The sequence below is a fragment of the Pan troglodytes genome, chromosome 8, assembly GCF_028858775.2.
Source record: "Pan troglodytes isolate AG18354 chromosome 8, NHGRI_mPanTro3-v2.0_pri, whole genome shotgun sequence".
In the NCBI taxonomy this organism is placed as follows: Eukaryota; Metazoa; Chordata; class Mammalia; order Primates; family Hominidae; genus Pan; species Pan troglodytes.
The window spans coordinates 33,243,749-33,271,375 of NC_072406.2; the positions used below are offsets into that span (position 1 = coordinate 33,243,749).

Here is a 27,627-nt window from a genome sequence, read left to right on the forward strand (position 1 = left end):
TGCAAATCAAAACAACAATGAGATACCATCTTACACCCGTCAGAATGGCTATGATTAAAAAGTCAAAAAATAACAGATGCTGGTGAGCCAGTAGAATAAAGGGAACCCTTTTTGCACTGTTTGTGGGAGTATAAGTTAGTTCAACCATTGTGAAAATTACTCAAAGAGCTAAAAGCAGAACTACCATATGACCCAGCAATCCCATTACTTGGTATATATATATACCAAGAGGAATATAAAGCATTCTCTCCTAAAGACACATGCACTCAAATGTTCATTGCAGCACTGTTCACAATAGCAAAGACATGGAATCAATCTAAATGTCCATCAATGACACACTGGATAAAGAAAATGTGGTACATGTGCACCATGGAATATTATGCAGCCATAAAAAAGAACAAGATCATGTCTTTTGTGGGAACATGAAGGAAGCTGGAGGCTATCATCCTTAGCAAACTAATGCATAAACAGAAAACCAAATACTGCATGTCCTCACTTATTAGTGGGAGCTAAATGATAAGAACTTATGAACACAAAGAAGGAAACAATAGACACTGGGGTCTGCTTGAGGGGGAAGGGTGGAAGGGAGAGGATCAGAAAAGATAACTGTCAGGTACTGGGCTTAATGCCTGGTGGATGTAATAATGCCTACAACAAGTCCTTATTACATGTGTTTATCTATGTAACAAACTTTCACATGTACCCCCAAACATCAAATAAAAATTTCAAAAAAAACTAATAAAAACTCTAAGGAACTATTTTTAAACTAGCTAAAAAGCATAAAGAAAGTGATTTAAAAGATGAAAAGAACAACCCAAATTAACATTAGAACAACCAAAAAATGAAATAGATGTCAGAATTAGAAATACAGAAGAAAATAATACTTTTGAAAATAAAAAACTAGAATAATAGAAGTGTAAATAAACACAATTTTTAATGTATTACAAGAAATAAAAGGTTTAAAAGTAGATTTTTTAATTGAAAAGAATTAAATCAGATAAAAATATTTGAGAGGTAATGACAAACATTTAAGTTTGACAAAGAAGCTTCAACACCTGGATAGTAGGAAAGAAAAAAACCAAAGCAAAAGAAAAATAAGCCACAAACTAAAAAATTTTTAGTTCTTGAAATTAAAAAAAGTAAATATTGAAAGAGCATGCTATGTACCTGAGATTATTTACCCAAAACAATGAGCATTAAGACTTATTCTAGTAAAGTCGCTGGATGATATTAAAACAAAAAAAAGTTTTGTGCACTTAGATAAAGAAAACACTTGAATTATAAGCATATCTGAATTAGACAATCATGAAGTTTTTAACAGCAACATTTTGTGCTAGAAAGAAAATAGAGTAACCATGTGAAAGGATGGAAAATGTCAGCCAAGAATTTATATCCAGCAAAACTGACCATTGAGTAGAAAGGGCATAAATAAATTATTATCTATGTGCAGGAACTCTGCCAATGTTCTTTCCATGAGTTCTTCCTGAAAACTCTTTCCGAGATGAGCTTCAGATAAACAAAATGACCAGAAAGACATCATGCAAGCACTGGTGGAATCAGTGCAGCCTTCTGCCAGAACTCAGAATGCATGCATACATTTTTGCCTTATGACTATCCTTTGTGCATTTGAAGGTAGCTACTGCTGTAACACACATCTCATGTTTCAGCTTGCTTCATTTGGCAACAAACATTTTGGAAATGTTTGGAACATGCTTACAGCTTTTTAAATATATGTTACTCCATCTATATTTATTAAACAGCAATTGGTAACTTACATGTATACATGCACATTCTAAGCTCTCATTTATTGAATGTTAAAATAATAATAATGTTTCTGGGGATAATACTACGTATCATTTAGTATTGTATATATTGGCATATAAAGTACTAGATACCTCATAGTTATAATCTCTGAGCCTCATGTAAGTCATTAAAAAGATAGATATTTGTAGAAGAGCAGGCTAACTACTTACTATAATTCATGTTCCCAATTCTAGAGTAGAGGGTTGTGACTGGAAAGTAGTTGCACAATTAAAGATTATCTTTTTCAAACTCTTGCACCCAAAGATGGACAGGTGACTACTTGTCACTCCAGAAAGTCACATTTAAGCCAAGGCTTTTAACAATTACGTGTGCCTTTGCCACACCTTCTTTCCTGCCCCACAAACGGGATATATGGTCCCTGGAGAATGGAAAAGTCAAGATGGAAGAACTGGGATCCACACATGGAAAGAAGTTGCCTCCCTGTAAGGAATACTGGTCTTGGACTATGATATGAGCAAGAGATAAACTTCTACTTTATTATACCATTGAGAAAATTTTAAAAGGGATTATTCACATAGAAAGTAGTCACCATCCAGTGCACATAAGGTCACATAAGACGTTTATTAGAGTAATGAGAAGTCAGGGAAAATCAATGGACTGGGTGTGTTTTAGCAAACAACATAATGACATTTGAATATTTCTTTGTTTAGAAAAAGTGGTTTATAGAAAGAGAACCAGGTGGATTAAAAACCATTGAAAATTTTGAGCAAAGTAAAATCAAAGGCAGATTAAGATTATAAATATATTTATAGTGACTAACCCAAATGTAAACTAATGAAATTGTTGGGGAAAAAAAAAAAAACGTAATGACAGAAAGTGATACAAGAACAATTGTTGTTTACTGAAAATTACAGCAGTACCCAAAAAGGGAAAACAAAATGAAATACATTTTTAAAATCTAAATAATTATATTTTTGGACTTAAATTTTTACTCCCAATCAGTAAAAGCTATTTAGCAGAATATATTTAGGATAACTGAAAATTTAGTATATGTCTATTTATTAAATGAAACAATTCATGGTGTTTCAGTGAGAAAAGTAAATAACCGGAGATTAGGAGATTTAGAATTCTTTTTCATTTGTTAGAGTAGGCAGAACTCTGGTTAATAGGTAGAAATGACTGATCAGTTCTCTTCTAAGAACTGGCTTTAAAACTAAATCGAGAGACTTTCCTTGTTGAAAATATCATCTTATTCTTGGTGAATTCTAATAACAATATAGGCACTCCAGAGAACAACATTATCTGTCTCATTTCATCGTTTTTATCCCCAAGGGCAAGCACAATGCTAAGTAAATATTTGCTGAATAAATGCGTTATCTAAAATAATCCAAGTGTAACTTCAATAAACAAACAACATCATGAAATGACGGAAAGTTAAGAGTTAGCAGAGAACTTAAGGAAACATCAAACGAAGTCATTTATAACTTTTTGCATTATACGTCTCACCTAAAGAGACATAAAACTCTGTTTTCCCAAAAGAACATTTGTATGCTTGAAAAGATAAACAACTCTTTAAATTACAACATTGATTTGATGTGCTCAGACATTTTTATACAAATCTTATTAGAAATGTTTTAGTTGAATCATTCACAGTATGATTTAAATGCATAAAGCCAAAGTGGTGTGATTGATAAATAAATATTTGCCTTTTAAAAATTATTATGATGTAGTGTTTAGTTGTTAAGGCTGACTGAAGGCCATAGCTTCTTACTAAGTAGAGAATCAGTATCTATCCTCTTTCTTATTTTATATATAAGAACATGGAGAATATGAGATAAGAATTGACTTGCCAAAGGCCTTAGTGCTTAACAGAAGCAGAATCAGGAATCAGTAAAATGCAGCAGGAAGAAGATAGCACCAAGAAGGCAGCAGAATTTGCAAAAATTCCAGCTTTTACTAACTATGTGATTCTGGTCAATCCTGAACCGTTCTATGTAACTCAACCAGGAGCTAAAACCAAATTTGCTGACTCTCCCAAGCAGCCTTCAACTTTGTTAAAAGTGCTATTTTAAACACCAGTCGGTTTCAGGCAAAATTTGAGGGATTCCTTTATTTCCCACTCCTACACAATTTTCTTGAGCTATTGTTAAGTTATCCAAATGAAAAGAGGAAGGGAAAAAGAACAAATGACCTAAATAATTCACAAACCATATTATCAAACCCCTGAGTATTATACCATTGACTACAAAACAGAACAAAATAAAAACAAAAGAAGTTGTTTTTGTAGGTTCTAATTGTTATATCTCAGTCATCTTGCTTTTTTATCTTTTTTTTTTTTTTTGAAGTTTTGCAAACAGGATTACTTCCAGAGCTATCATCTGGCTCACATAATATCATTACCGCGGTTATCAGCGCTTCTTTATCACAGGATGAATGCAATCCACTCTCAGGAAAGCTTTTGTGGAGGTTACATGAATCTGTGTAAAGGACAGTAATGAATATCACTGGAGCCCTAAGTAAGGAATGATTAAACACTGTTATTAGTCAGTTATAACATTGTATGACAATATAATTACAAATGCATCTGTAAAGCCTCTATAATTGATCCTCTAAATTACATATTAACTTTTATTTTCCTGCTACACTAATACTTTATTGTTCCTTTTCTCAGGGTCATAATTCTATTTTTATTTCAACCTCTGAATTGATTTGACATGAGACAGTATGTGCCCAAAATTGCAAAATAAGTAAATCAAGTTCCTCAGATTTAAAAACATACACCATTTTGGATACTCATTTTTCAGTGTAGGACCTTAAATAGGTAAAAAGTTTGCTATCTGCCTTTTAAAGTTTCTTTACAACTTTTAATTTTATTTCAACATATACAGATTAAAAACATATGATGAAACTGGTCATATATGTAAGTGTGGTTTTGCCCTAGTTTGACTGATAAGATCACTCTGTAGCTTCAAATGAATAGTGTCCACTCTTGGATTTGATGACATAAATCATTCTCTTGTGTTGTTTCTTAATCATGTGATTAAATATGGAGTAAAGCACACAATTACTTTAGGATAGAAAATAACTCACTATTAACCATTCCTAGGGTCACTGCTGATTAGACCTTAACTTGCCAGATTTCTTGAGCTTCACTTAGAAACACACTGGCGCTCCAGACACAAGTAACTTGACAAGAACAATTTCTTTTCTTTTTTTTTTTTTTATTATACTTTAAGTTTTAGGGTACATGTGCACATTGTGCAGGTTAGTTACGTATGTATACATGTGCCATGCTGGTGCGCTGCACCCACTAACTCGTCATCTAGCATTAGGTATATCTCCCAATGCTATCCCTCCCCCCTCCCCCCACCCCACCACAGTCCCCAGAGTGTGATATTCCCCTTCCTGTGTCCATGTGATCTCATTGTTCAATTCCCACCTATGAGTGAGAATATGCGGTGTTTGGTTTTTTGTTCTTGCGATAGTTTACTGAGAATGATGATTTCCAATTTCATCCATGTCCCTACAAAGGACACGAACGCATCATTTTTTATGGCTGCGTAGTATTCCCTGGTGTATATGTGCCACATTTTCTTAATCCAGTCTATCATTGTTGGACTTTTGGGTTGGTTCCAAGTCTTTGCTATTTTGAATAATGCCGCAATAAACATACGTGTGCATGTGTCTTTATAGCAGCAAGATTTATAGTCCTTTGGGTATATACCCAGTAATGGGATGGCTGGGTCAAATGGTATTTCTAGTTCTGGATCCCTGAGAAATCGCCACACTGACTTCCACAATGGTTGAACTAGTTGACAGTCCCACCAACAGTGTAAAAGTGTTCCTATTTCTCCACATCCTCTCCAGCACCTGTTGTTTCCTGATTTTTTAATGATTGCCATTGTAACTGGTGTGAGATGGTATCTCATTGTGGTTTTGATTTGCATTTCTCTGATGGCCAGTGATGATGAGCATTTTTTCATGTGTTTTTTGGCTGCATAAATGTCTTCTTTTGAGAAGTGTCTGTTCATGTCCTTCGCCCATTTTTTGATGGGGTTGTTTGTTTTTGTCTTGTAAATGTGTTTGAGTGCATTGTAGATTCTGGATATTAGCCCTTTGTCAGATGAGTAGGTTGCGAAAATATTCTCCCATTTTGTAGGTTGCCTGTTCACTCTGATGGTAGTTTCTTTTGCTGTGCAGAAGCTCTTTAGTTTAATTAGATCCCATTTGTCAATTTTGTCTTTTGTTGCCATTGCTTTTGGTGTTTTGGACATGAAGTCCTTGCCCATGCCTATGTCCTGAATGGTGATGCCTAGGTTTTCTTCTAGGGTTTTTATGGTTTTAGGTCTAACGTTTAAGTCTTTAATCCATCTTGAATTGATTTTTGTATAAGGTGTAAGGAAGGGATCCAGTTTCAGCTTTCTACATATGGCTAGCCAGTTTTCCCAGCACCATTTATTAAATAGGGAATCCTTTCCCCATTGCTTGTTTTTCTCAGGTTTGTCAAAGATCAGATAGTTGTAGATATGCGGCGTTATTTCTGAGGGCTCTGTTCTGAAGAACAATTTCTTAAAGAACACAGCCAGTCTGTTGCAGGGAGGCAGCACTAACTCACATTCGACTTTCATTAGAATATTTATGACCAGTGCAGCACTATCTTGTCTTTTAACTCAGTCACCAGGCAGCGGTGAACTGGCTTGTTTTCACACCTCCTGCAAAGTACTTTTCTTTAGAGTAAATTGCCTTTCTAATAGCAAATTATTACATGATTTGGGTAGAAAATAACCACTTGTGGCAATGTGGCTCAAAAAATAAAGATATGCTGCTTAAAGCATTATTAACATATTATGAACTAAGGCTAATGCTGAAGAAGACTAGAATATTCTTAGCTGGTATCACAGAAAATTAGTCAAAACCAAAGAATCCGTCTGTGCAGTACACTCTGCTAGAGTCTTTTACACTTACAGGGGGGTATAACTAAGGTAAACATACATTCCACTTTGCCAAGAACCATTCTGTATATGTCTGTTGTCTGATATAATTATTAATAGTTTCTCCATTTATTCTCAAAAATGTCCTGAGTTGGACAATAAATCATATGGTCATCCTATGTGTAATTATATTTTCCAGCTTAGTATGCATCTAAAGACAGAGGACACAAAAACTTTTAAGGCCAAACAGCCACATAAGAATTCAATAATAATGAAAGGAACATCAAAGATATGATCAATATTGAATAAAGGATTCCGTCAAATGCTATAAAATACTTAAGAGAGAGAGAATCAGGAGGAATCTCATTGAAGACATGGTATTTGTGCAGGGTTTTGAAAGGGTGCTATGTTCTGGCTAAGCAGAGAGGAAGGGGAGATACCCTTTCAGATGGAATGGGGATATATTATGATTTTAAAAACATATCAAGAAAGGTCAAGATGAATCAACTTATTTAACTATGTGTTAATATCTATGGGCAAATATTGAAAATGGCTTTACTATAGATGGAAAATAGATATGGTAGGCTTTGAAGGACAAACCACAGAATCTAACTATCATTCTATAAGCAGCGAGAATCAGTGATGTAATGAAGAAATAGGCATTTGGGCCTGGCATGATGGCTCACGCCTGTGATCCCAACACTTTGGGAGGCAGAGGCAGGTGGATCACTTGAGGTCAGGAGTTCGAGACCAGCCTGGCCAACATGGTGAAACCCCGTTTCTATTAAAAATACAATAATTAGCCAGGCATGGTTGTGCATGCTTGTAGTCCCAGCTTCTTGGGAGGCTGAGGCAGGAGAATCTCTTGAACCCAGGAGGTGGACGTTGCAGTGAGCTGAGATCACACCACTGCACTACATCCTAGGCAACAGAGACAGGCTCCATCAAAAAAAAAAAAAAAAAAAAAAAAAAACCATAAAATAAAAAAGAAGTGGGAGTTTAAAATGGTTGTGGGGAAGGAGTAGAGAGTGAGCCAGAAGAAGAGTGAAATGATGGTCACAAGGGAGTTAGAAGACTATCAGTAGTCTATACGTGAAGTGGTTGCTGAGAGCTGAATTGGGGTATTTATAGAGGGACAAGAATGAGGCTAATACAGGAGCCATGTGAAGGAAGAGGATAGAATTTCGCAATCTTTGTTTGCGTAAAGGTTTATATGTGAAAGGGTTTTCAATCAGTTATATTCGATTCCCAGTACTCCCCAATGAGCTCAGTAAATATAGAACTGTTAGATCCCTGTTTTACAGATAGGATGACTGAGATTCCAAGAAAGTAAGCAATTTCTGAACGTTTCCTATATCAAATTAGTGGTAAAGGTGAGGAGGATGCCCTGATTCATTACATTGAATATGTAGGATGAAGAAGAATCAAAGATAACTTCAAAGTCCAGAATCTGAGCAACTGAGAAATTGAATTTTCTTTTCTTTTTTTTTTGAGACAGAGTTTTGCTCTTGTTGCTCAGGCTGGAGTGCAATGGCATGGTCTTGGCTCACTGCAATCTCCGCCTGCCAGGTTCAGGTGATTCTCCTGCCTCAACCTCCCAATTAGCTGGGATTACAGGCACCTGCCACCACACCCTACTAATTTTTGTATTTTTAGTAGAGATGGGGTTTCACCATGTTGGCCTCAGGTAATCTGCCTGCCTCAGCCTCCCAAAGTGCTGGAATTACAGGTTTGAGCCATCGTGCCCTGCCAAAACTGAATTTTCTAATGACAGAATTAAAAACATCAGAAGGCTTAGTTTAGGAAGGAAAGTGACAGGATGGATTTTAGGCGGGTTTGGTTTGAGCTGATGGTCAAGAAATTGGGTATCTTAAAAAAAAAACTGAAAAAAAAAAGGAATGGATATGGGTAAACAATCAGGTGAGAAAATATGGAACTAGTAGTAGAAGTTAAAACCCAAGAGAATAAAGAGTTGGGTCTTGTCAACACGAAACCTTAGGACGTGTTGACAGTTAATGTTGGTGAATCAGAAAAGGGGACCCTTTAAGACAAAAACAAAACAGACACACACACACACACACAAACAGAGCAAGATGCAAGAAAATATACCATCCTAGAAAGCCACAAAAGGGAAAGGGTCAAGACTGAAGAGACAGGCAGCAGTGTAAAGTGCTCTAGAGGAGTCACAGAAGATGTTGACAACTAAGTCATTGGTAACCTTAGAGAATGCAGTTTTAAAGCGGGGAGCAGGCACTGAGGGTGAAAAATGGTTTTGTACCATGAAGGCAATTGATGGGGCCAGACATTTCAGAGAGATATAGTATTGAGAGTTCAAAGAAACATCAAGTAAACGCTTTTTCCTGATGTTTGGTGTATGCAAAAGGTAAAGAAACAATGGAAGGGGTGTTTTAAGGGTCTTGGAGAGGAGGGAGAAATGAAGTAACTTCATAGCAGAGACAGTATTATTAAGCAGGGAAAGCAATTAACTATGCAACTGAGGAAGACTTTTGCAGATATGAAGGAAACATGAGTAGATATAAAAGCATTGATGGGGGCAAGGGATTAGCATCTTCTAAACGCCTTCACTGGCTCAGTAAAAATAGATGGAGAAATAGACAATTGAGAGAGGGCACCCTGGGATTGGATGCTAGAGCGAATAGATGGAATTTGGGTGTATCAAAAGAATTCAACAAGAGAAGAGTAAATGAATCACTGACTTTCCAATGGAAATTAGAGTGTGATTCTTTGACACTGGGTGAACCTGAACATGTGACTTTTTTCTCCACTAGTTGTTTCTGTTTAGGATCTGGAATAGAAAAATATAGAAGATAAGGATCTGTGCTGAGGACTGGGGAAACTTACCCAGAATTGATGGTCAGATAAAGGAGAGAACAGACAGTAAGTTGACTGAAGAGGCCCTCTATGGAATGCAGGCTGGCAGGAAGCTAAGTGAAGCCTGGGTGAACTACAGAGGCTAATTAGATGTGATCTTCCACCATAGTGCAGTGCCATGTAATAGCCAGGCTCTGGAGGTAGCAGCTTCGAGGTGAGGTAGAAGGAGAAATGTAGAAGGGATGGAAGTGGATATTATGCTGACTCTCAAATCTCATTGGTTAGCTCCCGTTCAAGTTTTTATGTACAAATATATTATTTTCCCTGTAAATAAGATAAATGCCTTATCTTTAGTACTGTTTTACATAAAGTTGTGCAAATACTAATTTTATCGGATGACTGAATGCATTATCACACAGTCATGCTCGGTTTGAACAACAAAGTGGCCAATAGTGAGAAGGGTGCAGGGCTGCTGGTGTCAGAGCAAGAGGGCTGCAGGGGAAGGGCCCTTTCTCAGGGGATGTAGCTTTTTAAAAAGATTTGGGAACACTTGGAGGATTTGCTAAAATGAGCCTCAGAAGGAAAATTGGTTTTCTAACCTGTGACTTTTTGAAATGAATTATTCCTTTCAGTCTTTATTTTTCAAAGAAACAATGTGTATTGAAGTACCTAGATTTGTTTGATAATCAACAAATATTTCCTTTTTAAATGAACATATTCTGAATGTGGTTTCTGTCTTAGACCAGGAGGACAGAGTTTACTTTCATATTTTCCCTGTGAGTAAGAGGGCTTATTTATTTTAAATAAAAAGTAATTATTTAAAAAAATGAAGTCAAAAAAGGAAAAAAAAAAATTCAAGAAAGAGAGCTTGTCACCCATGAGTCTGAGTGCCATGCCTCTCATGGCAGCATAAACTATAATTAAGATCTGTGCAAGTGAACACACTTATTGTGAATCTCCCTGTATATAACACTTTGCCAGCTATGGTGGATCAAAGCTATCTGTTCCCAAGTACAGGTAAAAAGGGGTTGCATCGTCTTGAGAGAATGGTAAAATTATAATAAAACTGACTCAAACAAAATTGGCTTGTTATTATCACCGTGTACTAAAAATTCTAAACTCTGTTAGTGATAAAATATTCCTCCCTGAAAGAAACTTTTGCTGATCTAAGCATTAAAGAGTGGGCTCGCTTACTGTTGAGTTTTACTGACATAATAAATAAGCTTCAAGTTAGTCCAATGTTATTACTTATCCTTTAGTAAACATTGCCTTCCACATGGAAGTTAATTCAGAGAACTCCCAGTAACACACTTGGCTCCCAACAGTGAACTCAGCTACATGCATTCATTTAGAGAATAAAAGTTAATCAGGGTTTGGAATCCATTGCATTTGTTTTGGGCACACTGGTGTCTTCAACCTATATGGTACTTTACATATCTGTGTTAAAATAGTAGATTCAAAACAAAGAATGATAGCATTGTGGTTGTAAAGACGGAAAAACAGAACTTAAGGCACTTCAATTCTGCCATTGCAAGTACAAATCGTTCTCTGAACCTTGTGGAATTCTTCATTTGGCAATATGCCCCTTTTTTTTTCTTACCAAAAAGTGCATTCATTCACTCTGTTTCCCCTTTTTTATGGCAATATTTTATTTTTTATTTTTAATGATTTTTACTGGCATGATTGTATATCGACAAAGTTCAAAACAAGAAAATTTTCTCTGTCTGTGTTTCTTTATAGCCATTATTATTAATTTCCTTTCATGATTATTACTGAAAATAATGCTGTCTTCTAGAGGAGCAGATGTTATGAAAAGGATTCACTCCTGGTGTCAGATAGCTTCAATACTCCACTGCTGTGCATATTTCAGAGTTCACAGAATATGACATTCGACTTCTAGGACATATACATAGAGCACGATATAGATAGATATACATACATAGACACACATATATACATATCATATATATATATGTATGTTGACTACATCCCTTCAATCACATGTACAACCACAATATGTGAAAACAATGTGACAAGAGATACTGATAAAATACCAAGAAACATCTGAAACAGCGCAGGAAAAATAGAAGTGACTTGTAATCTGTAGGTGGGTATTCAGAAAGTTTGCATGGCCAGGTGCAATGGCTCACGCGTGTAATCCCCACACTTTGGGAGGCCAAGGCAGGAGGATTGCTTGAGGCTAGAAGTTCGAGACCAGTCTGGGCAATGTGGTGAAACCTGTCTCAAATAAATAAATAAATAAATAAATAAATAAATAAATAAATAAATAAAAATTTAAAAAATATTAGCCAGGAGTGGTGGTGCACTCCTGTGGTCCCAGCTACTTAGGATGCTGAGGTGGGAAGATCACTTGAGCCCAGGAGGTTGAGGCTGCATTGAGAGTTGATCATGCCACCGTACTCCAGCCCAGGTTACAGAGTGAGATACTGTCTCGAAAGAAAGACGGGAAAGGAAGGGAAGGGAAGGGAAGGGGAGAGGAGGGGAGGGGAGGGGAGGGGAGGGGAGGGGAGGAAAGGAAGGAAAGAAAGAAAGAAGGAAAGAAGGAAGGAAGGAAAACAGAGAGAGAGAAAGAAAGAAAGTGTTCTTGGAAATATGTGAAATGGATAAATGGATAGTCTTTGCACCTCCCCAGGTGATTTTTATTTTTAGTCAGCTAGACTAAACAGTGAAAGAAAATAATGCACATTAAGTGTTTGCAATGTGTGATTGAAAGATATTTATTCAGCCATTGGAGAATCATTGACTTTGTACTTTAAAGGTATTAGCTTTTGGAAAATCACACAAATTGTATGTTTTTATGTTAACCCTAGTAGAGAGCTGATCTGTATATGCTTGGGAACAGTTTTCATCTTGCACATGAACTGACTATGGTTATAACTAATCCTTGAAGATCATCCATAAGACAGTTCTGGAATGAAGGCAACATATCAATGACAGGTAGTAACGGGAGACTAGAGATGAGCTGATGCAGGAAAATAAGGCAACTTCCACACCAGGAAGAATCAAAAGAGGGCGAGCAGAAAATGTGTAAAGATCACCCAGGCTTTGCTTCCCACACGAGCAATTAGAATGCTCCTGCTTGGAATTCTCAACCACACCAGAAGACCAACAGATCAATTTGAGTTACTCTTTTTAAGGAAAAAGTGACCTACATTTCATGAAGCAAAGAGATACAGCCACACACAGGAGCCGTTTGTTTTAATTAGATTGCTGGTTTCCCTGGCCAGGACCCAAAACCATTGTGTTTCCCCATAGATACAATTGACAAATAAAATACATGACACTCATGTGAATCAGAATTTCAAAAAAAAAAAAAAAAGAGCCATTAATTAGTATATGTCCAACTAAATATATATGTTTAATGACTTGTTTATTTGAAATCCAAATTTTATGGGTGTGTCATTTATTTGCTAAATCTGGCAATCCAATCTTTAACTTGTTAAGATTAAAGAAATATTCAACACAAAATAAGGAAAATAGAGAAAAAATTGTATTTCAAAGAATGAAATAGAGAGGAAAAAATTCCTTCCCTTGGACAGTCAAACTGTCGAAGCTAAATATTGAAAGGTTGACCTGGGTGCAAAAACAAACCTTCAATTCCCATGAAGGTGTGCCAGAGACACAAGGAAGGCTGAGGTTCAATATTTTTTTTTCTACTGGCTCCTGGAGGAGTTTCTGTTAGAAGAGACCTTAGAAAATCATCACCCTTGCTCCTCGAAATGTGTCGTGTGGATCCACAGCCTCAACATCACCCGGGAGCCTGTGAGAAACGCAGACCCCCCACCAGGCCTCTCTGAGATCTATTGAATCAGGAGCTGCAGTTTAACAAGATCCCTTGTGATTCGTGTGGCCAGGCAAGTTTGAGAAACGCAGATTTAGTTCTATAGTTTCCAAAACACATGTTTTAGAAAGTATAGGATTCATAAACTCCATGAGGGCTCGGGGAGCGCACGCAAGCAAGGAACTGTACACCACAATTAAAGGAGACCGACCCTGTGTGCTTCACTCTGGGCTTCAAGGTAAGATTTTTATTAGAAAACAAAAAGAGTCCATGGCTTAAAAATTAAAAAGGAAGGAAGGGTCGGGCGCTTTGGCTCACGCCTGTAATCACAGCACTTTGGGAGGCTGAGGTGGGTGGATCACTTGAGGTCAGGAGTTCAAGACCAGCCTGGCCAACATGGCAAAACCCTGTTTCCACTAAAAATACAAAAATTAGCTCGGCGTGATGGCAGGCACCTGTAATCCCAGCTACTCAGGAGGCTGAGATGTGAGAATTGCTTTAATCCAGAAGGCAGAGGTTGCAGTGAGCTGAGATCGCGCCACTGCTCTCCAGCCTGGCCAACAGAGTAAGACTCCATCTCAAAAAATAATAATAATAAAATAAAATTAAAAAACGGAAGGAAGGGTAGGTTTTTTTGAAAAACAATACTCTCGTTCATTTAGATTCGGAAACTGAGTAACAAGACGTGACTTTCCCCAAGTCCTACACTGGGAAGTGATCCCAGCCTCTTTTCTATTCCCTCACTGTTCATGGAGGAAGACAGCCCCAAAATGGCAGAAATTTCTAATCGACTGCTTGACAAGTGCCATTATGTACCACAGGTGTTTTCTATCTGGGCCTTTAATTTCAAAATCAGTCCCTTTTCTTTCATACTCATGCCTGTAACTTCCTTTCAAGGGCTCATCTAACCCAACACAAAACCCTCTCTGTGTTGCTCTCTGAACTCGAAGAAAGGTCTCCAGCTGCGGTTTTGTGTACACTGCTAACTGAGGGTGCCCTCCGGGTTTGTTTGTGGATATTTTAGCTAATTATCTTGTCGCAGACCTTTGAGTCAGACCTGGATGACTGTTCAATTAGTAGTACTGAAGCAAGAATTAGGGAGAATTCCTGACTGCACAGCCAACCCCAGTGCCAACATTATTGCTGCGAGCATTTTCTTCTGAATATGATTAATCACATAAATAATTCTGAGAAATGAAATTAGAAATCACCCACGCATTGCACCCAGTAATGTTTTAAGACATTACATCCTGAAACTCTGTAATGAATTAACATTACAGTCTGGTTTGAGTTCTTCAATTTTCAGCATATATCCTGCCCTGTTAGCAAGTGACCCTGTGGCCTTGATGAGTTTCTGTAACAATTTGAATTAGCCATTCTAAAAAGAACACAGATTTGGAACTGTCTAGGCCTTGAGAAAGAACAGCATATCCCTTCTCTGAAATCCCTGGCTGTGCGCAGTCATGCTTGCAAGTTTGTGACAGGGCTGGACATGAGGCTCAGGTTTTCAGATCCTTCCATCCAAGCCCTTCCCCGTACTCTGGGTAGATGGCTCCTATTATGGCATAGATGTTAAGGACTTTTCTATGCTAACTAAATATTCAGTCATTCTGTTAAAGAATGTAAGTTCAGCACTTTGGGAGGCCGAGGTGGGTGGATCACGAGGTCAGGGGTTCAAGACCAGCCTGGCCAAGATGGTGAAACCCGTCTCTACTAAAAATACAAAAACTAGCCGTGTGCTGTGGTGGGCGGCTGTAATCCCAGCTACTCAGGAGGCTGAGGCAGGAGAATCGCTTGAACCCAGAAGGTGGAGGTTGCAGTGAGCCGAGATCTTGCCATTGCACTCCAGCCTGGGTGACACAGCGAGATTCCATCTCAAAAAAAAAAAAAAAAAAAAAAAAAAAAGTCCCATTCTTTTCATTTATAAAGAACAATCTGACCACATGCAGACTGACATGGAAAATTAATTTCAGTTAGGGCCGATTTATATAGATTTCCCTTAAATATAGGAATTCTAAAAGTTAGCAGAAGGAGGCAGAAGGGACAAGGATCAGAAAAACCTCAACACAGAAGGTTCTCTTTAAAAATTATGATCTTCTCTCCACTTTAAAGGCAATTATCTCAGGCAAGCAAATATAAAGATCCTAGGGTTTTAGAGGACAAATTAGCTATTATTTCACAGATGAAGAAACAAAGGCCCAGAGAAATCAAGTCATTTATTCACAATCAAGTAATTGCTTTGCAGTGTGAGATGACATCTCCTATCTCATTATGAAAGTGTTCTAAAAAGAAAGGAGAATTTTGGTGAAGTTGTTACTCTTTGCTTGGAGTTGTTATGGCTAAGACTGAGATGTGAAGGGATTATAAAAGAATACAAAATAAGATCAAATGTTTAAAACCCTAGCTACATGACATTTGTTAGATTTGTTCTGCTATCAAATACTAAGTCTTACTCATTTTTCTATTTTTGGGGGGACCCATTAACTATCCCCACCTCCTTCCAACCCTGTCACTACCCTTCCTAGCCTCTGGTAACTATCCTTCTACTCTATCTCCATGAGTTTAATTGTTTTGATTCTTAGATCCCACAAGTAAGTGAGAACGTGTGATGTTTGTGCCTTTCTGTGCCTAGCTTATTTCACTTAAGATAATGATCTCCCGTCCATCCATGTTGTTGTGAATGACAGGATCTCATTATTTTTAAGGCTGAAGAGTACTCCTTTGTGTTTATGTACCACGTTTTTTTCATCCATTCATCTGTTGATGGACACTTCAGTTACTTCCAAATCTTGGCTACTGTGAACAGTATAGCACAATGTCTTTATGTAACTGTAAATTCATGCTAGGTGGCAGGGTTGTTCTTGCTACCAACTGGCCTTGGAAAGGTGGCATTTCAGAGCAAAATCTCATTGGTGCTGCTTGCCCAGGGAAGCTGTAGCTTTGGAGAAGCTCAGCTGTGAAGTCACTAAAACCAGAGTTGGGGCTATAAGTAGTGAGCACTGCAACATGTCATCTTTACCCTACAAACAGGCATAACCATGAGTTATGGTACCCACCTCCCTAGAGGTACTTAGTATGTTTCCATTGTTGATGATTTCAGCCCCACCACAGACACATTGTTTTGCTGTGTGGCCCTCTCTTTAGTTTTAAATTCTTCTTTTGGAAAATAGGGATAATTCAGTTCCACTTAATGGAACTTAATCAGCAAATAAATTTAAGGCATTCTGACCACATAATGTTACAGAGATAGCACTTAATATTATTAGTAGGCAGAATGTAATTACCTTGATTTTTTTTTTACACAATATAGAGCTAATAGTCATCCCTACCTGATGTGAAAAACTTTCACAGCCATTAACAATCGACATTGGCAGGTAATTGGAAAATCTAGAAAGATACCAAATGCCAGTATATGTACACTGATATATAACCTGTTTTACATTAGAATTCTTTAGATAGAAATGAACTTCCTTCAATATTTATCATCTTATTTAGCCCAAAATTGCAGGCACTTTGAAAAATGGAGTAATAGTTTCTAGTGTCACTATGGCTGTGAAATGCATTTTAGTGTCTTTTGCTCTGATAACCCAGTAATTCATTTCAGTACATCTATTTGTAAATCACAGGTTTGTTTGATGGATGGAGTGCTGAGAAGAAATGCTCTCTTTTTGTCAATACAAATAACCTGTATTTTAGGACTAGTGTCTATTGTACAATATTTGTTTCATAAGCTCATGATTGGCCACACCCTCTGATAATAGATTCCATTTTTAGGATATAACAGCTTTAATTTTCAAGCACAAAGACATCATAGATGGGTATGCTTAACTAAATAAATAATTTCTTAAGATATTAAGTGATATTTCTTTTAGCTTATTTGCTAGGAAGTCTGGTGCCTAATTGAAAATACCCTTCTAGGAACAGCAGAATTTTTTGACCTTAGTTTTTGAGTGAATTAATGAACAAAATGAAGTGATATCAGTATTGACTTGTAGAGAAGAGAGAGTGTCTGTGCCCATATATTAAAAAATATTTTTTATTACAGTTCCTTTTTGCCTAGTTATATTTGAGCATTTCAGACATATGCATAAGGCATTAAACCTTGCTTGGGAGAAGCTCTGAATCCTTTGAGGGCAGGTGTGACAAATGGTCTTTCCTGTGACAGGGGTAGATAGCGCCATCTTGGAAATGCAAGCTCAGGGCTTGGGGGGTTGATAAGGGGAATTCTTAATTCTGACTGTAGCTATAATAAGAGATAATTTAACGTGTTAATTAATTCAACATTTAATCTAAAATAGCTAGCAAATAGATTTTTCTGGTGCTAGAATCTTACCCTGACGCACATTTTTTATTTTTGTGTTTTCTGTTTCAGAGACGCCCAAGCAGATGGCCTGCGATGAAGTTTAGAAGAGGCTCTGGACATCCTGCCTATGCTGAAGTTGAACCAGTTGGAGAGAAAGAAGGCTTTATTGTATCAGAGCAGTGCTAAAATTTCTAGGACAGAACAACACCAGTACTGGTTTACAGGTGTTAAGACTAAAATTTTGCCTATACCTGTAAGACAAACAAACACACACACACACAAACAAGCTCTAAGCTGCTGTAGCCTGAAGAAGACAAGATTTCTGGACAAGCTCAGCCCAGGAAACAAAGGGTAAACAAAAAACTAAAACTTATACAAGATACCATTTACACTGAACGTAGAATTCCCTAGTGGAATGTCATCTATAGTTCACTCGGAACATCTCCCGTGGACTTATCTGAAGTATGACAAGATTATAATGCTTTTGGCTTAGGTGCAGGGTTGCAAAGGGATCAGAAAAAAAAAAAATCATAATAAAGCTTTAGTTCATGAGGGATCGACACCTTTGGTTCAAATGTTCTCTGATGTCTCAAAGATAACTGTTTTCCAAAGCCTGAACCCTTTCACTCAAAAGAGCAATGATGAATGTCTCAAGATTGCTAAGAAAAACAGCCCATGCAAGAGTCAGAACAAACACAATATAAGAGATTTTCTACATTTTCAAAACAGATGTGTGGCAAAAGGATGTTGTTTTTCTGGTCTAGATCCATCTGTACCAACAAGTTCATCACTTTACAGAACGAATCTTTTTATCTGTACAGGAGGTTCAAACCATGTCTGCCTCTTCCTTCATAATGAATGACCTTTCTATGAGCTGTGACAAAATTTCCGAACAATTAGCTAAGGATTTGGGAAGAGGGGGTGGCAAATGGGGCTTTCTGTTTTCCTGCCTCAGCATAAAAACATCTGATTTATGCTTTATGGAAGCCTTACCTCCATTCCCCAACTGTGAAGTCCCATGAAACCACAGTTGCTCTGGGCTGATGGAAACAAAAGGAAACAGTATGAAGAGTTCCTTAATCATTTTTGAAACAAAAATGTTAAGGGATTTTAAACATATGATTATTTTTAATTTTATGCCTTTTCAGTACTAAAGACCCATTTCATTGCTGATTCCTGTCTAAGAAGCCATTCACGTCAGCATGGCGATAGAAAGAATGAAAAAACCCTGCTGAATCATACAGTAATTTTCTTTAAAGCACATAGTAGTTACATAAATATATATATATAAATATATTTTTGTTTATAACTAACACAAGGCAGGATCTTGTGACTCTAAGAGTGCGTTTTGTCATCAAGACAAAACAGATGCAAGATGCATCACTGCATTACTTCCATAGAGTTGTAAAATAATCCTTAATATTAGAATATTTTTCTGTCACTTAGCAAAAGTGGTTCAGTTCATTGCCGCACCCATCATGTTCTTGACTATTTGATCCACTTTTTCGTTTATGTCAACCCCTTCCCTCTCTGGCTAAATAAAGTGGATGCAGAAAGCTCCTTAAATGGAGATATCGATTGCCTTGGAATCACAATCCTGATTTTGAAAATTCCTCATGAATGAAGAAAGGAATGGCATCCCTTGAGAAGGAAAGTGGTTAATATACATACTGAGCTCCTAAAGTTTAAATTCAGGTACTGAGTGTACAATTTCACCAACATTCTAACCCATGAAACTTTTACACTCTGTACCAAGAAACTGTTGGCTTTTGTAAGGTACAGTGCTCAACATTTGCAGATTCAGGTCTCAAGAAGCAGAGATGTCTCATAAGCAGCATTTTCCCAACAGTTTAGCATCTGTACACATCTGCCTTGGACATCAGTCCACTCACAGAGTACCATACTTTATCATCACAAGTGTCTGACGTGAACGAATGCCATTTTCTATTCCATATATTTTGCTTTACAATTTTAAGTATTTGATGAAGGTGGTAACTTTTTCCTAACTTAGTTAACTATTAAAAAAAATTTTGAAAAGCAAGGTGATTGAAGGATTGTGATGACAATCTCTTTGCAGCAGCTATGTATGGTTTATGTGAAGTATCCCCGCTTATTCTTGTGGAGTAGGTTTGGTGAGACAGCAATAACCAAATGACATGCCAATATTACTGGTGCAACTGGTATTCTACAAATGCATAAGGAACACATAGACGACTTCCTTTTAGGATAAAATGATGCTTCTTTCACTACCTTTTGTGGTAGCTGTGGCTTCCAATAGCAACTGTTTGACAGTTATATAAATCTTGCATGTGTATTCTTAGTTTGTGTCCCTTAAGTACTACGTAATTCTCAAGTAGTAATGTTATTCTTATACCCTTCAGCGTTCTATTTTGATTCAAAACAATTGATTCAAAACAATTTTGAATCAATTTTCTGTTTTGATTCAAAACAATTGATAATTCTGTAAAAAAACATAAACACTGAATTCTTCAGTGAACCAAAGCACCAAATAATAGAGAAAACTTCTTGAAACTGGAGTGTGGGAAAACTTCTTAACAGAACTAAGAGTTAAAGGTAGTGAGAAGTGTGTGGTGTGTGAATTCTTTAGTGGTAAGGGGAAATGCTGGCTAAATCCTTTTCTTTCATGAAACTCTCATTCTATTTTATATTTCTGGTTTGTTCTTGTTCCCATTTGAGAAAACATACACACAGTTTCTGAAAATTCAAAATGGTCATCAATGCTTTGGACTTTACATAATTATGTATTAGAGAAGGTGCAACTGTACATTACTTAATATACTATGAACATAATAGAATAACAAAAAATTAAAGATAACAAAGAGATGCAAACTTCTGGATAAATCAGATAAATGGTGCTACAGAGGAATTTAGTTATTTCAGCTTAATTATTTGTAAAAATAATGATCAGTGATTAGGTAAAGATACTGAAACTCAAGAAAAATATCTTGACCCATTTATGTCTAGTGTTCCATTATTGGAACGCTAAGCTTATGGGAGTTATTTAGAGCCTACTGCTCAAGGTCATCACCAAGGTCTGGTTGTAAAAATTCAAAAAATTGCAACCTCAGGCATAAATGGCTTAAGCCCAAGAGATGGCACTGACCATAAATGGTGGCTTGTGTGTGAAGGGTTTGGACTTCAAGATATACTAACACCTAGAAAACTAAAAGTGCAATTGACCCCCAATTACTATTTTAGTTTGAGGTATCAAGGGCATTTGCCAATCTCTTATATGTAGCTTCTAGAGTTGTGCTGTCCAATATTATATCCACTAGCCAACGTGGCTTTTGAAATTAAAATTAATTAAAATTAAATTAAAAATGTAATTCTTCAGTCACACCAGCCACATTTCAAAGGCTCAATAGCCACGCCTGGCTTGTGGCTACCATATTGGATAACAAGAAACACTTCCATGGTTGAAGAAAATTTTAATGGACAATGCTGTGTTTCATTTGAATTCCTTGTCCTTGAAGAAAAGGGAAGAAGAGGAAAGAAACAAGATTTGGTAGCTCCTGGGTATATCCAAGCATTTTTGATTTTAGAGAGGCCCTATGGAGTAATGAAAAAAATACAAGCTGACACAGCTTTAAATCCCCACTGTGTTATCTTGGGAAAATCACTTCAACCTCCTTGAGTCTCAATTTGCAATTTTGGAAAAGAAAAACAATTTTTGTCCTGTCTTTCTTGCAAGATTATTATACAACCTGATTAAAGGTACAGATGTGCAGACTCTTAAAAACCTTATGTTAATGTAACCCATATAAAGTACGACTTTTGGTCGAGTACCAGCACAAATTAGCATTCAAAGGAAGAATAGTTCATCAGTGCAAAAAGCGTTCAAAGGTAATCAGTTCATCACGTATCTTGAGAAAAAGACAATGCATTCAAAACACAAAGCAAAATTGCTTCAGTTTCTTTTCTGCCCATCTGAATATTTCCTTTAGTATTTGTCCCACATGACATCCATCCCATGTATTTATCCACTCTTTGCCAACATTGCCTATGAACATCCTTCAACTGGCTCAGTTCTTTATTGCATAGAGCCACCTAGCTTCTCTAGTTTCTTATGATTTCCTATTTTACACTTAACAGCAAAAGGAGGCTTCCATTTAGAAGGCACTATCTCAAACATAAAGAATTTCATATTTATTTTATCACTGTAACACTAATGTAAGGAGCTATGGCATTAAAATATAAAACTATTTGGAACTTAATGTAAACCTTGCACATGCAGACTATATAAAGGGAATAAAATTATTTTAAATTATGCTAACATCCAGATACATATTCTAAGTTTAGTATCATTTATCAGTTTTTGGCAACAGATTCTTATGTTACATCTTCATGAGGGAGTATAAATTTGATCACGTCCCTAGTGTCTATTGCCCACTTGAGAAAGGTTTTGCCAGGATCCACGGATCGCTTCAAGATGCTTTCATTTATGATAGGAAATTAATATTTAAATAAGACTAATTGAAAACTAGATTATCTGGTTCTAATTTCTTCCTCCTGTGAAATGTTCTTTTGGTTTGTATTTCTTTAGGTATTTTCCAAGTTACTGCTGCTTTTACTTCACGACCTCCAACCCCACTTTTGTTATCAGCGTCATATGCCAGAATCATGGCAGATCCAGCCTGGACAACATAGTGAGACCCATCTCTATCAAATATACATATATATATATATACACACACACACACACACACAAATATACATATATATCAAATATATATGTATATTTGATAGAGATGATAGCAATTATATGTGTGTGTGTGTGTGTGTGTGTGTGTTAGCCAAGTGTGGTTTCCCATGCCTGTAGTCCCAGCTACTTTGGAGGCTGAAATGTAAGAGTTGCTTGAGCCCATGAGTTAGAGGCTGCTGTGAGCTATGATCATGCCACTGCACTCCAGCCTGGGCAACAGAGCAAAACCCCATCTCTAAATAAAAAAAAAGAATCGTGAGACATCATGTAATCCAACCTCTTAATGTTACAGATAAGTAAACTGAGGCCCAAAGAGATATAGTAATAGTCCCAGTGTCAGTAAACTGGGTCTTGAACTTAAATGTTTGTTTCAGTTCTCATTGCCTACATCTCTTAATTGTCGGCACTTAAGGCCAACCAAGCAGCTTAGACAGCACAGTCCACTCAACGGTAACTTTATTTGCTATATTGACGATCTGCTCTGTTCTGTAATATAGAACATTGGATCAATCTTTATCTTTTTGCTGACTTAAGGAGGCTGCTATTGTTGCAATATCCAGAGATTTCAAGTTCTAGCCATTGCGGGGTCTTTGTGGTGTTTTCAGTTTCTCCTCTCTCCACCCCTGCCCCCATCTGTGGCCATCTAAGTTAGCAATACAATTTATTTTGGCCATTTAAAATTTTTCTGCCTTTGTTTTATTTCTTCCCAAATGTATTTGAAAATGAATGATCTATATAGCTGATTTTCTGACCACATATATAATTGCAATTTTTATTTGCTCTTCAAACTATTACAACATTTTTGTCCTTATAAGGTTTTTTGGGCAGATAATGCGAGGTCTGTGGTGTTACCTTTTATATACTCCTATTACCTTATGTTTGTGAAGCATTTTACATTTTACAGAGCACTTTGATTCATCTCCCTATTTGTTCATTTATTTAACTGTTCAGTTCACTGAAATATTTATTGAACACCTACTGGAACCAAGTGACTGTGCTAGTAACTTGTGATATACAGTAGTGAGAGTCCAGGCATGTAACTGATCATTATAATACAATAACATCCCTAAATCAGACTTTACAAGTAGATAGGATCAACAATACTCTATCAATTTTCAACTCCAATTTTCTATTCTACTTAAAATGGGAACTAAAAACTGTTTGCCTGAAGAATGTGTCTGAAACATAATATATCACTGCATGTCTGTGCTGTAGACCTGTTAATTTTATTTGTGAGAAAAAAAGTTACTCAAAATTCTCCCTGACCTAAGAATACTTTCTAGTTCACTGCAGTCTTACTGACCAGATGCAACAGTTGAAGTTTGATTTCTTGACCCAATATTTCTATTGGGTTTTGAATTATTAATATCACTGTTTTGAGGTATTCAGAAACACCAGTGTATCAAAAAAGCATTTGCACTTTAGGTGTGTGTGGTGGTTATGCCATTTATTAGACCATCCCAGACATAAGACAATCAGGGAAATCAGAAAACTCCAGCCTCAAATGTGTCTATAATTTCCTGTTCTACCATTGTCATATCATAACATGGTATTACTTCTTAAGGTTTTGATTAAGTTGATCTAGCCTCAACTTAAATTGTAATACATCTGCCTAATTATTGTCTGGAATAACTTTTCCACCATCCAATGCCCACTGCTCTCACAATGATTATTGTAGAGAAGTAAAATGGTAATTATTCAAGTAAAGTCACATAATTTCTGGAGTCAGTTTTTCATAACAAGTTTATGGAATACATCATCATTGGCTTCTTCATAATATATTTATTATGAGTGACCAAATTTTGCCTGGAGGAGCAAAATGCTCAAAACTTGTTATTATAGGTTAATTTCCAGCTCACTGTTGACACTGAAAGATTCTGTGTTACTTCAAATCCAGGATAAAAGGCTGGGAAAAAAATTAAATGTAAGTCATAAACTAGTACTCAGCTTTTCCTAGTTTCTAAGGCTTATTAACGTTTGCAAATTACTCAATAAATGTCTTTCATAATGGAATAACATAAAAGCTTTTGATTTGGCAGAGAGTGATATTTTATTTATTTTCATTCTGGTTGAAAAAAATCTCAGTGGCTTCTCTTCATTCCATGAGAATTTTGATTTTTAACAGCAGTCTCTCTTTTTCCCAGCATTGCAAATATATATGTATATATATTCATGACCAAAGTATCGCTTACTGACCATGCAGCTGTAAACCTTCTGTGCCTATCAAACAAATACATAGCATGAAACTAATTTTAGAAGTTTCATGGGGGAATTTTAGGGGAAAGTATAAACCTAAGAGTGAGTGAATGGAGATGATTCATGAAAAAAAAAATAAAAATCTAAATGTGCTATTAGGTAGAGTTATTAACTTCTTTTAGTTGTTTGAGATGGAGTTTTGCTCTTGTTACCCAGGCTGGACTGCAATGGCGTGATCTCGTCTCACTGCAACTTCCGCCTCCCAGGTTCAAGCGATTCTCCTGCCTCAGCCGCCCGAGTAGCTGGGATTACAGGCATATGCCACCACAGCCGGCTAATTTTGTATTTTTAGTAGAGACGGGGTTTCTCCATGCTGGTCAGGCTGGTCCCCAGCTCCCGACCTCAGGTGATCCGCCCACCTCCGCCTCCCAAAGTGCTGGAATTACAGGCCTGAGCCACCGTGCCTGGCCGAGTTATTAACTTCTTAAGAGCAATGTGCTAATAAATATTCATTGATGACCAGCTCAAATTTAGGTCATTCAGACATCCAGACACTGGGGCACATATTCTGCAAGCGATGCTGAGACCCCTGACATAGAGAAAGCAAAGGATATGCCTATGATTAGTCTAAAATGCAGCCATCACCCCCCATACCTCTTCTATGGCATTCATCCTAACATCATGGAGGCCTTTGTCCTAGAGAATTATGTGACTTGCCCTAGAGAATTAGTGAATGACCAAAAAGAGACTTTCCATTTATCTTCCTTTGACTTAAAAGGCATGAAAATAAGGCAAAAAAATCAATAAAATAATTTTCCTGAGGAAAGGTTAAGAGATGGCACTTTCCTTTCTGGGCCCAGAGCTGGATTTCTCTGAGGTGTGACCATCTCAGGACTCAGACAGACTCCAGTGCTATTTTCTGGACATTTGTGGTGAAGCCTCAGCCACCATGTTCAAGGTGGTTTGAATGAAAACATACTCAGATTGTCACATTTATAGCAGGGAAATAAAAACTCAAATTAAGCATCCTGCAGCAGGCTACTCTGAAAATAACATTAGGCAACATCAGAGCTTCACTTGCAAAGAAATGTTAAAATCATTTTAGGGAAATCAGTGAAGTCTCTTTAGAAACAGACATCTTGTGTATGGCGTAACCCAGTCTTGGGGCCCTCACGGAGAAGAGGCGGAAGTCTTTTCATTGATTGGTCAAAACAAATCTCTCATTTGCCTGATTTGAAGCATTTCAACAGTGCCTGGAGAGTACATTATTTTCAGGGGAAAAAAAGAAGAGAGTCTTTTTTATATGCCAGCTGGGATCATGGGAACTTCGAATGCCAGGAATTTACTACTGTTTCTGGTAATTCTGTTTGTAGTCATTTGAAATGTTGAAGTGTGAAAAGAGAAGAAATTGGGCACTTCTTGCGGCGGGTGGGGGGGAGGGGTGGCGGTGGCTTTCCAGATTTTATGCCAGTTGCACCAGCATGCAGAATATTTGTAATGCATTTCAAAGTGGATATAATTGCACCCTTTGTCAGAATCACAAAGCTCACTGCGGCGCTGCTACAAGAGAACACTGAGGAAAATCTGGCCCTATGAACCTAGTCAACCCCAAGCAAAAAGAATGACTATGTGTGTGAGTGCAGCACATGGCCAGTTCGTTTCTCACTGTTTTGGAAAGCCCTGTGTGCCAAACCAAGGACGTGTCTTTCAGGGAAAGGTTAATTTTTCGAAGTTTATTAAAATAGAACTTGGAAAACCAAGCATTTTGAATTTATTCCAGTCCTCTGGGCATCATTCCTATTTCTTCTGCCATGTCAAGGAGAAATTCCAAGCCTGCATTCTGTCATGCTAAAATAATCAGCCCATACTTCTCGATGACCTTCTGTTGAACGTACGTGAGCCTGCAAATGTAAAAATGATTGTATCTGAATTTGCACTAATGGTGTCTGAGAGCAAAAAGAGTGTGACCTCTATTGGAAACCTTTGTTCAGATTCAATAATTCAGAGATGCTACATACTTCTGCAAGCTTCCTGATTATGTTCACTGTAATATTAATGACCTAAGTTTGAATGTATTTCCTTACAGTCCATTAATTTGACATCCATCTTTTACCTGGGGATTATTACGATTGCAATAAGTCATTAATGTTTTCTTCACACAGCTTCTTAAACCAAGTTTCTCTGCAGCTCTTTCGGTTCTGCTTACAGTGTGTGGGAAATCTGATTTTTTTCCCCTAGTAATAGTTTGATAAGAAATTTAGTGTATTGACTGCCTCAGTGACACAATTTATCTTTAAAGGTGTGGAAGCTGGTGGGGACCAAATGTTACCTGTGTTTTTGCTGTTGATTGCTATTTTCAGAAGCAAACCATGTTTTTCACTTACAGTAGGAGTCAACAAATTTGGGATTTTAGAAGGGGGAGGAGGGAGCTATTTGCGTAAGACTGCTGTCATATTTGACTACATATTAAAAACAATAAATGAGCATTTTGTTTTAATTTCTTAAATACCTTGTCTTTCAACATACGTTTTTTTTCCTTTCTTCCATTAGTGTTCAAAAGGTTCTACCCATTGTGGAAGAAATTCTGTGTGCAGAATTCAGAGGCGCAAGGCTGATGGCAAGATAGAAAGTTCTTTTGCTTCTAAACCCACCCCGATGTGGAAACTGATACTAGCTAGAGGGAGCTGTAGAAAACAAAGATTTCAGGATTGCACAGTGTGTGGGCAATGGGATGGAGACTTTTTCCCCTATTCCCAGCCACAGTGCCCAAGCGTTCAAGTCTCCTGGATCAGACAGATGGGATTTTAGCTGCTGCTTTAAATCCTAGTGCTGGAATAAGTCAAGGTACTTCAGTTCAGCTCTTGCCTCTGTCACTAATCTTGCTTTATGAACTCCTTTGAGTTTCTGAATAAGTTCCAGAAGGTTCTCTATTATTCTGTCCTTCTTCCAAACTGAAAATGGCTGTATCTAATTCTCAGGATATTTTGGATGTGTGCCTCAGGTAATTTATGTGGAATGTGTAAAGCGAGATGTCTCCAATTCTGAATATTCCTTCCCCTTTTCCCAATCCTCCACT

At 37.1% G+C, this 27,627-nt stretch overlaps 1 protein-coding gene across 2 annotated transcripts in view; it reads left to right on the forward strand.

The window, feature by feature from the left end:
• The window catches only part of PLXDC2 (plexin domain containing 2), a 470,147-nt gene extending 443,090 nt beyond the window's left edge, over positions 1 to 27,057 (forward strand). For both annotated transcript variants that reach the window (XM_024346245.3, XM_063781455.1), the window contains one exon: positions 17,702 to 27,057. In XM_024346245.3, coding sequence (XP_024202013.1) covers positions 17,702 to 17,818 — 117 coding nt within the window. In that variant the 3' untranslated portion in view covers positions 17,819 to 27,057. The remainder of the gene's footprint in view (positions 1 to 17,701) is intronic.
• Positions 27,058 to 27,627: the final 570 nt, after the last annotated feature.